The sequence below is a fragment of the Coturnix japonica genome, chromosome 5, assembly GCF_054131305.1.
Source record: "Coturnix japonica strain WE chromosome 5, WE-NBRP24, whole genome shotgun sequence".
Taxonomy (NCBI): Eukaryota; Metazoa; Chordata; class Aves; order Galliformes; family Phasianidae; genus Coturnix; species Coturnix japonica.
This window is the reverse complement of record NC_140667.1, coordinates 48184923-48198969: the sequence shown is the minus strand read 5'-3', so window position 1 is coordinate 48198969 and position 14047 is coordinate 48184923. Positions and strand designations below refer to the sequence as shown.

Genomic DNA, 14047 nt, shown 5'->3' with positions numbered 1-14047 from the left:
AACTTTTGATCGTAAGGAAATAAAAAGGCAGAGGACATCTAGAAAATAGGCTTTCATTTTGTGTTAGACAAGTTTGAGAAATCTCATTTATAATTATCTAGAGCTTCTCTACAACACTTTGTACGTTCTCCAAAATGAGCTTGTAATCAGCTGCTTCTGCCTCATGTGAACACGAACAGCAATTCCTTCTGCAAGCTGCAGTGTTTTGGAGTCATGCTGTAATGTCACAGATGGAAAGGAGGTGTTTGCACATGCGTATGAGGTGCATATGGAGGTTTAAAACATGAATTTGTACATATAAACCACAGCATCAAAATGAAATGAGCACAGATAAATTAACAGCCATTCACTGGTACTAAAAGAATGAATACATAAATAAAGTCCTCCTTTCATATGAAACTTACCAAGCTTGGAAGATAATCTGTAGTCACATTTTGTGTCTGATGTTACTGCTTTAAAAGACAATTTGTAAAACAAAATTATCCGTGAAGAAGTGCTGTTACAAATAAATTATTCCAATCCTCCTTCCTTTACATGCACAGAAAGCAGCCAGGACTGCTGAGCACAGCAGGATGATGTGTCAGCATACAAGAAAATCATCATTTCCTTAACAGAAATGCAGGCCGGCCCCACTGCTCCTACCATCTATGTGCACTGCAGACTCCACACAGAACTACTACGTGTCAGTTTGACCTTCTTCTCTCTCCAATACTACCTACCAGCCCACGGTTTTGAATAATAATGAATCTGTTCAAGGGCTTTTAACCCTAATTTCACTCCCAGTTTCTCCTTAATTAAATGACAAGGCTCAGTATCTTAAATCTGGTATGCACATGTTTCCTTCTGCATTAGTTGCAATCTACAAGTCATTAATTCCCTGCTCAAACCAGGCATACATCTCATTACATCACAGAAAGCACTGCTTTATCTGCCTTCCCTGCTCAGCTTAGTAACAGAGAGCACTGCTTCTCAAACAAAGATCACAAGCTTTTCAAGCACAGAAAGAAGAATCACCAACAAACGAAAGCGATGCAAAACAGCCTGCCAGGGTGTGCTGAAAAAACACCCCAGTTCAAATGCACTGCTGTTATTGTTTACAGTCAGACACGTCCAAGTCTACAAAAAATAGATAAGCAAGAATTAGTCTTTCAATCTAAGATGTTACTTTCTATGTTAAGCTATTTCTACTAGCACAAGTCCTATAACTAAACAAACATACAACATTCTTTCTTCCTTTGGCTTGCCTTCATTTTAACTAAAATGGTCCTTTACATTCAGGCCTTTTATATCAATACTTGCCATCTCTGGTGCCACAGAAAAACCAGCATAGCTTTTCCCCCCACATTTCACATATACAGGGCTGCAGTTGAATACCAGTGCTACACAAGACTCTTCTCATCATACTGCATTTGAATCCATATGAACCTCCAGAGAATAGAAAATCTTGAGCTGCATCTGGAGACAGCGTACAGCTGGAGGTCAGGCTGAAGGTACAGTTGCTGACCCACTTCTATAATCAGAATGCTGCTGCTCTTCTGTACTGCCTCAGGTTTCCAAATATATGATCTCAAAAATGTCTTTGCTATTCAGCACACGTATATACAAGCTACCTTAAAAATAGCTCGGTGAGAACAATTAGCAGCACATACTGAAGGCCACAAACAACAGACCAGAAGCAGATAGGCAGATGGAGCTGCACTTGACTAGCAACCAACTTTATGCTGAGAGAAGTCCTTTAGAAAAGGATGTGTTTAAAAATAAAAACAATTCACACCTTGGGCTCTTTTTTGTTCCTATTAACTTCCTGCTAGCAAGCATCTGAATTAAAGCAACAACATAAACACAGCATTGTGCTCCTCCTGCCAGCTTCCAGCTGACCCTGATTGCAGAAGCCTGCCCTGCCACTTGGTTTAAAACAAAGGTATGCAAGGTGAATACTATAAAAAGGACAAGTGTAATCCTTCAATGTCAAGGGCAAACACTATAAGAAAAGCCCAGAATAAAGTTTGCAGTTTGGCCTACGACATAACACTGCAACACATCTTTCTTGGTAAGCAAACACACCGTGCAAAGGCTTAGTGCTTATGTGGATAAACCCACAGGGTGCAAACTCCTGGAAACCCCATTGGCTGTCATTAAACCTAAACAATGTTTAAGTGAAAAGCATTAAAACATAACTCCAAGTAAGCCTACAGCAGAGCTGATGCTGACGGCTCTCTGACAAAGCTATGAGGATTCCTACCACAGAGTTCATTTACTTAGATTTCTGTATCACAACACTGTATTACAGCAACACTAGTGAAGCACATGCATCTGTCTCATTAACAATCATATCTGCATTTTTATCAGTAATAAAACACTACTTTAAAATAAATATCCTTGTGTTTCTCAAGGATAATTGACAAAAAACCCCTTCAGAGCAATTTCAGCCTTACTGCAGCAAGTAAACTACATTCATTGCAATTATGACTTTCCACTGAAATACTTAATTCAGTAAAACCATTACACAGCATAGAAGTATCTGGAGTGGCATAAAAGGGTCCCATAAATAAACAGATCATCAGTTCCTCTTAAAGGTCGTTATGGTGCTAATCCTTTGATAGTACACCACCAAGTTAACACATCAAGCTGTCATTTCAATCCTGTGATATAGTTAAAGCTGGATACCTCTAAGACTGATGACCTGCCAATGTAACCACTTCCAAAGTCTCTTTTAGATTCAGCCACACCTGGAATTCCATAACTCTGAAGAGTTTGGCCAAATCCCATCTTGCACCTCCTGTGCTCTTGGATCCCTCCAAAAAGCGGCATCTGCTTGGATCATACATCCAAGTCCACAAGCATCACAAGCATGAAAAGCTTAGTCTCTACGCATTCCCAAGCCCTAGCATCTTGGATTCCTAATGAAGATAGGTGAAAATAAAGCCTTTTATCCATTTGTTGTTACATCAGAGGTTGCTCTTTGTCAAAACTGAAGCAAGCACAAAATCTGTCAGGAGTGTGACAACCCGCTGGTTAATTTTTGTTACACCCGTACAGGCTCTGAAGAGAGAGAGACAGCCAGTCTCAGTCCCCTCCTCCTGGAGCAAGGCAGTTGCTTTGCTATTGCATTACTGCTTTGTCAACACCAAACAGCATCTGTCGCTCTCCAACAAAGCTGCACTTTGCTTCTTTGAGCACTAATAAGCACCTTCATGCAGCCACAAATAGACATCAAGAAAGCAGAGCATTTTGCCTGCTCACTACAGCAGTGTCACAACATACCATAGGATTTACCTCATTCTTACAACCACAAAGCCCACCTCACTGTGACAAGAGATTAATGCACATCTTAACAAAAAGAGTAGTTACATAAAGGCAGAATAAGCATTTTTAACTGCATCGCTAGTTGAGCGATTTAAGAAGTCATCATATTTACACATGGTTATTAAAATTACTTGTGACAAGAATGAAAGATACATCAAGAGAAAAAAAAATTATTCAAGAACATATATTGAAGTTCAAGGATTTGTTGTTACAAAGACGTGCTTTATAAAATACCAACTTCAAGTGGATTGAAAGGAAATTGTGACTATTCGTAAAGAAAGAAATACTGACAAGATGGTTTGAGCTCCAAATCCATCACTATCAAATCTCATATCTTTTTACCCTCAGCACTCCAACTGTCTACATCAGTTTCTGTGTGGGAGCATAGATATTAAGGATAAACTAACTGTGCATCATTAAACATTCCATCAAAATGGACCTTTACAAGCGCAGTCAACAGGTAGCAGCCAGCACTTCACACCGTACAAAGCCCATCTCATAGGAAGCACAGCAAATGATGCAATCCTTTAGAATAGCAACCTTGTATCACTCTGGGTGCATCTGACACCTTGTATAAGAGAGCTGACTCTGCTCTGAAGTGGTTAATCATGCCCTTGGCTTACTCAGACAGCCCTAAGGTCTCCAGGGCCAGGAGGAACAGAACGGTGTAACAGGGCCCAGCCCTGAGTTTGGCAAACTCACCTTTTCATCCTGTGCTCTCACATCTTCGGGTAGTACCACAGTTTGAGTTCCATTTCCAGTCATCTCTCACATTCATGTTTCACCTTGTTGATTACTAGAGCACTTAGTGCCCCTGCAGGACTTTCACCTTGTATTTCAAACCATTGCCTTTGGATAAAACCGATTTAATCCCTGTACTAAGGTGGCAGAACAGTCACTTCCTAAAGCAACTGTGCCACTAAAAACAAACTACCACATTTTCTAGCACTGCTCCGAGTGCAGCCACACTAACAGAGACAGGAATGACAAGGAAACGAAATAAAAAGAAACAAACTCATCCAGCATATTTCCAGGCCATCTGTTAGCACAGCAACTGGGGGGGTTTAAGGAACAGATTCAATGGCTGCACAAATGACAAGCAGGCAGTGTAATTCAAACCTCCCTGACTGCTGCTGTTACAAATATGCTGTGTGTCTTTACCTGCAGAATACAACCGAGCAGCTGCATCACGCCCTCGCTGTTAAATGTGGATTCTGCCTTACATTGACACAGTAACTACGTTTTCACACATTAAGGGTTCCCAAGGCATACCTCAAAATTAACCCTTCCTCCTGAGGAGTCATTCTAATGATTTCTCTGGGTCACTGTCCCACACTGGCATCCTGACAAACACCATCACAGCTCCTGCACCGCTCCATATTTCAGTACAGCAGTACATTCACAGAAATCATGAACAGCAGTGCATTCTTAGATCCCCCATCCATTATTGGTTTATACGAGAGAGACTTCAGAGAGAGAAATGGCTGTCAGGTATCTGGTCTAGACCATGAGCATTCACTCACCGAGGCTATGGCTGGAGACAAAAAGCTGGCAGTGCTCCACACGCAGCCAGACATCTCATTCACATCCTAGTACGCCAGCATGCCCATCCACAAACATATAAAAGACCTGCTCCTTTCACTGCGTTATCTTTCAGACAAAGGTGAGGAGACAAAAAGAACAGGTTCAGGGCACAAACCAAGCCTAAATGGATCTATTTCCCTGTGTCGATATACAGAGACCCATGTTAACAGAATGAGGATACAGAACAAGCAGCAGGAGCGTGGTTCTACATAAACCAGCCCTGAGACTCAAAAAACTCTCAGCTATATCCTTAGACGCTCATGTACTACGTTTCTGTCACCAGAACAAGTTTATGAGGCTGCTGCCTCCCCATCTCCTGCCGCAACCTCTCCTTACCATCCCACCACCTGCACTAATCCACCTACACACTGCGCCGTGAGCAAATAATGCTGCTTCTCCCTCAAAACACTTGGGGGACGCATCTGATTTAACAACGTGAACAAATGACATGTTAAAGCCAACAGAGTTGAGTGACGAAGGAGTAACAGCTGCCTCTCTGAAATGGAAGCTGCACAAGCCAGAGGATACAGCTGTGGTTTTCCTACATGATACAGCCAGACACTGATAAAGAACATCCACAGAAACACTCCATCTTAAACACAATATGCTATGCAGGAAAGAAGAAAAGGGGACCCTCCCCCCCTCCCCCCCAACATAAAACACACCTCCTTCTCCCATCAGGCTGCAAGTGCCCTTCATATTTTGTTAGTATTTACCTACTTGTAGGTAAAGCACAGTATTAGAACTCCATGAACATTAGCAGTAATGTACTGCTAAGAGGGATGGCAGCACAGGATGCAAAGAAGAGTTAATCAGTATATGTGTACAAAATAGAGCCTATGTATACAAAATACCCAGAACTATGATATCCTGATATACAGCCTGTTATCTGATCATTCTGATGTGGTAAGTATTGTCATTTAAACGGACTGATTTTTAGATACAACTTTGATTCCTGGGATATACACAGAATATATTGTAAGAAAAGCAGATATTAACTGTCAGAAAATAATATATGTCAGAAAGAAAAAAACATCTGACACTTCTCAACCTTATCAATGTTAATTAGTGCATCGTTAACTTTTCTAATGGTTTTCTGAGGTGCGTGCAAATAAATACAGGGTTATTCTCACAGAGTGATTAGGTTGTAGTGAGCCACCACCCCACCCTACCCAGCTACAAGGAAGCTGTATAACTGACCAGACTGGTTACATCCTTTACTCCATTCACTTTGGAATATAATAAAGTCAGCTATGGCTCTGATGGAAGCACAGAAACACCATCTTAAAATGATTAATGGGTTTTATGGCAGATATTTATTAAGAATCAAAATAGGAAACCGCTCAGTTTTAAGGTAACCTGACAAAGATCTATTAGTTTGGTTCTTTTTACTGTGATTAAGACACGATACTGAGAAACCATGCAAAAAAAAATCTGTGTTTAAGTAGAAAACATGGGGAAAGCATACGCAGAATAGAAGATGACATGACTCCTAATTTAGAGAGAGAAAAGAAACCAGGAAGGAAAAAAAGAGCAATAATAATTATCTGAAAAAAATAAATTTGATTTAATTCCACCTGCAGGTCAAAGCAGCTTTCAGGGTAAAGATTGCTTCTGAGGGCACTGAAAAGAGCTGAACAGCAGAACCCAAGGGAGATAAGCTGGATTCAGAGAATCAAACCATGATTAAATCAACAGACAGATACTATTACTTGCATCTGCCTTCTTAGCTGACTCAATCTGAAGAAACTATCCAGTGTCAGAGATTAGATATGCTAATTTTATATCGTATGAAGAAAATAAGCATCAACTGTGCTTCGGTGTTTGTCCTTTGAATACCAGTTCTTTGTTCATGCACCCAAATATATTTAGGTGCTCATGCCTGCCTATCTGCCACGGCCTGTCATTACGCATTATATTAACTGTCTGCTACAAAAAACATTTTCCAAAACAAGCCCAGCGTTATCTGTCAAAGCACCTCAAACACAACCCTGTGGAAATGATTCCTACATCACTGAAAGGACCTGTAATTCTGGCTCTTGCCCTCTTACAAAGTGCCCGGCTCAAATCCCTTAAGTCAAAGCAACAAATGCATCTCAGCATGAGTTCAAGCTTCCTGGTCTGGCGTTTATTGACTGTGGTGACTGGGTAAGTATTCTTTCAAAGGAACCACATTTATTTCTACAACCTGCTATTAGACAGAAAACGTTCCATTAAAGAAACGACCAGGAGAGCCTCACTACCTCAAGCTGAGCATGACTCAGGATATAACTGGCTCTATTTTGAGGCCAAAATGCTTTGTTTTAAAATAAGCCGTTTGCCTTCCACTAGTACTTGGTTACCAGGAAGTATATACATCATACACTGCATGCCCAATGATTTTGTCTTAAGGAAAACAACAGTTAACATCTAAAAGAAATATGTGTTTTTCCCCTAAACTTTGGTCAAGGTAAATACTGTGTTTTCATAGATGAAAAAATACTTTGAAAATATAAAATATTATGCAGATTATGCTACAATAAATGCTTCTATGTAGCCACTTCTATTGCAATGATGATGGAATTGGTCAGATCCCAGCTTTATGGCAGATGTGTCATGCTGAACTGTACCCTGAGGCACACGGACAGCAAAAGGTTCCTTTAAATAAACGCTCACCTTCATCTTTGTTTGCTACCACACGGTTCAACATTAAATACAAAAATACATATTGAATCGTCATGAATGTACCCATACTCATTTTTTCACTCCCTTTATGAAAACAGAATCACAGAATAACAGTACTTTAAAAGTTATTTGTACACTTCATTGAGTCTTAAAATAATTATGAGCTAAGCATCTGGAAAGAAGCTGCTAATACCAGCATAAATCTACTTACATGTCTTCCAGAGATACCGAGCAGAGTAAGAAATGAAAGAGTAACTGCACAGCCCACATGTCTCAAGAGAAACAGAAGCTGCATTATGTGGACTCAGCACAGAGCATGAGGGTTCAGCATTTCCCCAGGCTCCTAATTAAGGGACATAGGTAGGTATGTCTTTATGCACACGTAGATACGCTGATCTCTCCCTGTGTTTAAATGTACACAGCCTATGGGTAGCACACAAGTGAGGGTTTTCTGACTTCGTTATGGTACATTCTTCATCAACAGAGCAAGCAGCAATTGCTTTTATACCCCTTACGCCTCCCTCGAGCAGCATTTTGATTATTGTATGTCAAAACATTTAGTAGACTGCCACAAATTTCATTCACTATTCTATGCACTATTCTTTTGTTGAGCAAAGGCTTTTTAAGATTAGTTTCCATTCATAAGGCATCGTTGGTACATCCCAATAATGCAGTGAGCAGCAAACAAAGCAACTTTATAATATACATTCGGGGGACAACTTTATTTTCTTTTAAAATTACTTACAATAGCATGTTTTCTTTGATTAGAAAATGAACGGAGCACAGACTTACACTGCTGTCGGAATGTGAGATTAATGGAGGTGCCCACTTCCATCACCACCCATCAGGAACAGAAATGCTGCCAAACTTCACTGCAACACGATGCAGAAGTGATACCGCATTGTTGTGTGACTTCGGGAACTCACCATTTCAGTTCCCTGCACTTTGCCACCTGGTTCGGCATTAAGTTCTTACCTAATTGGAACTGGAGTTTTCTACATACATGGATATGTCACAAAAATATTGTCTTAAACCACAAAGAAAATTACATCACAGCAACACCTTACAAAATACGAGGCCTGCTCCGAACCAGCACAGAGATCAGTTTCCTCTCTGCTTCCACTAAACGCTGAATGTGTTTCTTTCAATTGTCTCTATAATCCCGGGGTTATAATATCCTCTATCACGTTTCGCTGAAGCTTAGGAATTCAGAATCAATTAAAATCATGTCATTTCCCAAAGCAGTTTGAAATCAATCCCAAATTCAAGAAGGTTTGGATTTGATTTGATATTTGATTTCATTTGATTTTTGTACATTGAAATGCTGTGTAAATCTCGAAGGTTCCTTTCCAGCTTTCCAATGCACACCCTTTGGGCATGTTTCCTATTTCAGAGAAGTACAAACACAAAAGGGGAAGTGAAACAGACAATTACTTCCCAGACTAATTGTTACCAAACCTTCTGCCATTTGCAACACGAAAAGAACATTTTAAGTATCATCGTCCCAGGCGTTTTTATGTAAGACTCTAAAAAATAACTTGTATTACCAATGACATCGTTCTGCTGTTTAAAGTGGAGCATAAGAACAAACTTTCACTTCCCCCCCCCCCCCCCCCAGCTCCTTTTGCTTTCTGATTCTGTACTCGAATGCTGCTGTTACAATGAGGACGGAGGATATAACAAAGGAAATCTTTAATGGGGGATAAAAAAAACAAAGCGCAGAAGCACCTGATGGATGGAGCAGGCTCCCAGCAGTGTGTGTCCGTCTGGGTGCTGCTGCCCTGGCCATCACAACGGGCTTCTCTCAGCTCAGCTCAGCACACAGGGAGGAGGCGCGGTGCTTACGCACAAGCGCTGTGCGGCTGTACCAACCTGACATCTCTCTACCCAAAACAGCAGCAAGCCAGAAGGATAAAGCACCTTCCTAATTCACCTCTGCCCAAAGGACAGTACCAGTGAGGTCGGTCAGGCACCGGCGTTATTTCTCCCCTCACCATTTACCTCACTGTAGACAAGGATGCCGAAGGGGGCATATCACGGTGACCTGCACCGCTCGGTCACGATCAGCGCCGTCCCCGCCTTCCTCCCTTCATTCTTCCTCCCTCCGTTCCACCATTTCACGCCTTGCCCTCAGCCCGGCCCGCTCTCCCCCTGGGCGGTGCCGGCCGCAGCCCCGCGGGGGGGACAAAGCGCGACCGGCGGAGCTGTCAGCGGGGAGCAGCCTTTTGTTGTCTGCCAGACGGGATGGAGGAGGAAGGCGAAGATGGAACCGAAAAGCCCCGACCCTCCCCGCCCCGCCGTGCCCCGCTCACCGCTCGGTGCTGCAGGCTCGGATGTGCGCAGCGCTCGCTGAGCCGGCGGGGGCCGCGCAGCCCGGGGAGGCCGGAGGAGGATGTCAGCGACGGGCGGAAGGAAGGAAAAGGATTTCGATGAAAGGAAGACAGCGGGCACCGCCGTGTCTTCGGCTTTACCCGCGAGGAGCCGACGGGCCCGACCCGGCCCCCGAGGAGCGGGCGCTGACAGCTGCACGCAGCCGCCGCCCCAGCCGCTACCGCCGCGCCCCGCCCGGCCCCGCCCGGCGCTCCGCCCGGCCCGCCCCGCCCAACATGGCGGCCGCCCTCCCCTCTCCCAGCAGCCCACGCGCGCCCTCCTTTCCCGCCGCTCCCCCTGCCTGGATGATGTCATGGCTGCCGGCCTGAGGCGGGAGAGCAGGAAATGTGTCTTTGTAGCTTCACGTTTCACTTCATAAAGTACAATGGTGGCCGTTTTCTCTGTGCTCCACTGGGTACATGTTCAGGGGGCTGGAGCACCTCCCCTATGAGGACAGGCTGAGGGAGTTAGGTTTGTTCAGCCTGGAGAAGAGAAGGTTGTGGGGTGACCTCATTGCAGCCTTTCAGTACCTGAAGGGAACTTACTCCCAGGAGGGGAGTAAACTCTTGGAAAGGGCTGACAATAGCAGGACACGGGGAAATGATTTTAAGTTAAAAGAGGGAAGATTTAGGTTGGATGTTAGAGGGAAGTTCTTTACTAGGAGAGTGGTCAGGCCCTGGAACAGGCTGCCCAGGGAGGTTGTGGATGCCCCGTCCTTGGAGGTGTTCAAGACCAGGTTGGACAGGGCCCTGGGCAACCTGATCTATGGGGTCTCTATGGGGATCTATGAGGTCTCCTGAGCAACCTGATCTAGTAAAGGTGTATGTTTGGTGGCCCTGCCAGGCAGGGGGGTTGGAACTACATGATCCTTGAGGTCCCTTCCAACCCGGGTCATTCTGTGATTCTGTGATGATGGTGGAAGAAACGGGAGTTCTGAGACAAAAAATACAGTTAAATATGACAGTGCACTGCTATGCGTGTAGGGAGTCATCGGTGAATGGTGACAGCCTAACTATAAAGTGTTATTAATGTCTAGACAATACTATGGTGCATTATCATCTGAACGCCGCGCAGCTCCTGCAGTACATATTACATATAGATATGAATCATAAGCTTATGGAAATATGGAGATGTAGCGGTGAATCAGAGTGTGCGGCCTCACCTACGTGGTGAATTCTGAGAGACACAAGGAAAGCTGTGCTGACATCTGTTTGTCCTCAAAGAAAACATCAATGGGCTCTACAGAATGGCAGGACTCTAAAGCGGAGATGGAAGAAGGAGTCACAACTGGTGCTGTAGTTAGAGAAGCCCAGCAAAACAAATGGGGCTGCAGAATGCACAAGCAGAGAGTCCCTGTGGGGTTGGAAAAGGGCACTGTAGTATTGACAGGGAAGTCTGGGCAGTGGCCTGGCCAACTGAGTGTAATGGTGGGAAGTAGGTGTCTGAAAGTAATAAGAAAGGGGAAAAAATGAATAACCATTCCTTTATACACGTTTTTAAAATGAAGAGTTATGTCAGCTGGTCCACAAGTTCAGAGAATTTTCATGAATATGCAAGAGATTTAATTAAAAATAGAACTTGCCCTAATTACATGATTATGCGAGAGAACAGATTCAAAGGAACCCCTCCTATCTTTTGAATAAACAATATTCATTGCTTTCTTCCTATCACACATTTGCTTTCAAAGATTTCCTGCAATTAGCTGCTCACCCCAGGGAAATGAGTATCTCTTGAACAAAGCACCTACTCCAGCTTTGACCCTGATTCATAATACGCTGCCTAATGATGTATATGCATGCTTGCAGTTTCCCACACAAGCAGCACACACTACAAGCTGTGTCGTGCAGCAAGGCTGCTTATTGCAATGGAGCTAATGTGCAGTATTGCTTACCTCTGGTTATGGCATGCAGTGGAGGAGCAGACATAAGAGATTTGCTTCTTCCTCAAGCTTTTGCCTGACCCAAAACATCATCGGTTCTCCCCAGCTGGATCTTGCTTTTCTTGTCCATTCTCCATAAGCTAACTGCATTCTTCCAGTAGAAAAGCTGTTTGCTGCCCACATTTCCATCTTGTCCTAGAGAACTAGTTACACTGTGTGCCCTGTTTTTAGGATGAAGTGACCTAGACATACTGCCTCTAAAATATTCTTTGTCCAACAAGGTCACTGTGGTTTTCTGCAGTCATCCAAGTAAGTATTAAAGTAAAACCCCCAAATATGTTATTTATAACGCTGAATTCTTTATTCTCAACATACCCATTTTCCTCCTCTCCCATAAAATAGTTAGGAATTTGCACTGAGAGGGGGCAAATCAAACAGTTCAGCTCATGCAGCAGAAAAAGCTCTTACATTTTGAGGTGCAAGTGTGAGAAATACACACAGCAAATCATGATTCAATTTGACTGACATCCACAATTAGAGCAAGCCTCTGCAAAGAAGTTCAGGTTCACTTCATTTATGAAGTGTAGCTCACTTTATTTTACCAATGTCATTATATCCTCCTGCTCTTTCTGCCAAAAGAGACAACAGTTTTTAAGTCTAAACTTACAGTCTTTAAAATCTATGACTTCATTCTATAAATATGGGCTACCATAAAGCATTCCACTGGAATAATTTCAGTTGCTGCTAAAGTGCTGTTTAAAAGCATCCTGGTAATAACAAATACTGAAAGGCCAGATTCAGCAACCTGTCTGGCTTTTCATCACTATCACTTGACAGTTGCATATGTTTTATATTATATTTCCTACAAGAATGTCCTTTATGAAGAACAGGAAACATAAAAATCAGGGCTTAAGACCAGAAGTGTCAAGTGCTCAGTTGCAGACAGCATTAGTCTAGCTCCTTTGTACAGATCTGCAAATTACTGCATGCAGAGCTACCTTGTTAGCATGGAGTTCAGGCACTTGGGAATAAAAGGACTGTATTTTGTTCGACATGACTCATTGTCATGGTCAAGATGCCTGAACGTGCCATAGGAAACCCACTGTTGGGCATGGCATTAAAGTACTAAGTAAAATAAACACTGATCACAATCCTGCTTCCAAAGTCAATAAGCTTAATTTACATGGAAGCGAATTCTCCTTTTTCAGTCACAAGGATTTCTGGGAAGCTGTAACAAATGAAAGCCAGCATGTTTCCCCCCGTCATTCTCTATCCAGAGTGAAATAACAAGGAAACAAAGCGTGTGGTGTAATCCAGCTCTAACAGGCCATTTCAGTAGTTAATTTCTTCTAGGTTTTGTTTTAAAGAGAGCAGGATGCTTGCCGAGGACATTAACATTTTGCTACCCAGACTTCTTTTCATATCATCACTATTACAGAGTAGTGCTATTGAAAAAAAACCCAAAATACTGAAGGTTTAAGAAGATCATTCAGTTAGCTTCAAAACATTCTGTTTTAAAGAACACAAAGTAAAACACATAAGAACCTCAGCTAACCAAGTTAATCAGATGAATGCTATTAACTGATACACAATTTTCCTGCCAATGATGCGACTGTAAAGAAAAACATTGAACAATTTCAACAACAGAGCTGTATTTATTTATTCCAGTCTCCACTGTGATCTTCAAATAGTAAATGATCAAGGAGTTAGGAATCCTACCCTTTGACAAACTACAGTGCTCTATGCTGTATGAATCAGTTTATCCCAAGATTGTACTTCCAAACGTCTGAATTCTCAGCAAGTTAAAAGTTGGCAGCGGAGAGTTTTTGATGTTAATTGGATTTGAACCTTCATTCATTGTATGCAAGTGAGGTTGAAACTCTACAACAGACTGCACAGGCCTGTACACAAACCTCCCTCCAACCAGTAATTACACTGTCTTCTAAGACATTCTTTCCAGCCAACATTAAGCAGAGGGACAGACTGGGGCATGAACTTATCTCAGTACCAGTATACCAGTGCTTCTTCATGAAGATAGGGAAGGAAGGAAGATGTATTCTCTTTATTCTCACAAAGATTCCTATATACATTTAAAAAAGAAGGAACTTGGGATTTTTCTGGTGCTTTTTTTAATGCTTGTGCACATGCTTAAGCACAAGAAACACTAGTTTCAAGGTATGCCTGTGTGTGACCTCCTCTGGGTTGTTTTTTGTTTTTAATATGACTGTAAAACCAAATTACAAA

General features: G+C 42.5%; 1 protein-coding gene across 19 annotated transcripts in view; it reads right to left on the bottom strand.

The window, feature by feature from the left end:
* Window positions 1-10127, bottom strand: part of KLC1 (kinesin light chain 1) — a 36303-nt gene extending 26176 nt beyond the window's left edge. For 6 of the 19 annotated variants that reach the window (XM_015865500.3, XM_015865494.3, XM_085549545.1 and 3 more), the window contains exon 1: window positions 9867-10127. Coding sequence is in view for 7 of the 19 variants with exons in the window: in XM_085549542.1 (XP_085405668.1) it covers window positions 9556-9587 (32 nt within the window). In the remaining 12 variants the exon portion in view is untranslated. Of the gene's footprint in view, window positions 1-404; window positions 671-9282; window positions 9789-9866 lie in introns of those variants that run through there. The other 13 variants (XM_085549538.1, XM_085549543.1, XM_085549537.1 and 10 more) reach the window with 8 other exon arrangements.
* Window positions 10128-14047: the final 3920 nt, after the last annotated feature.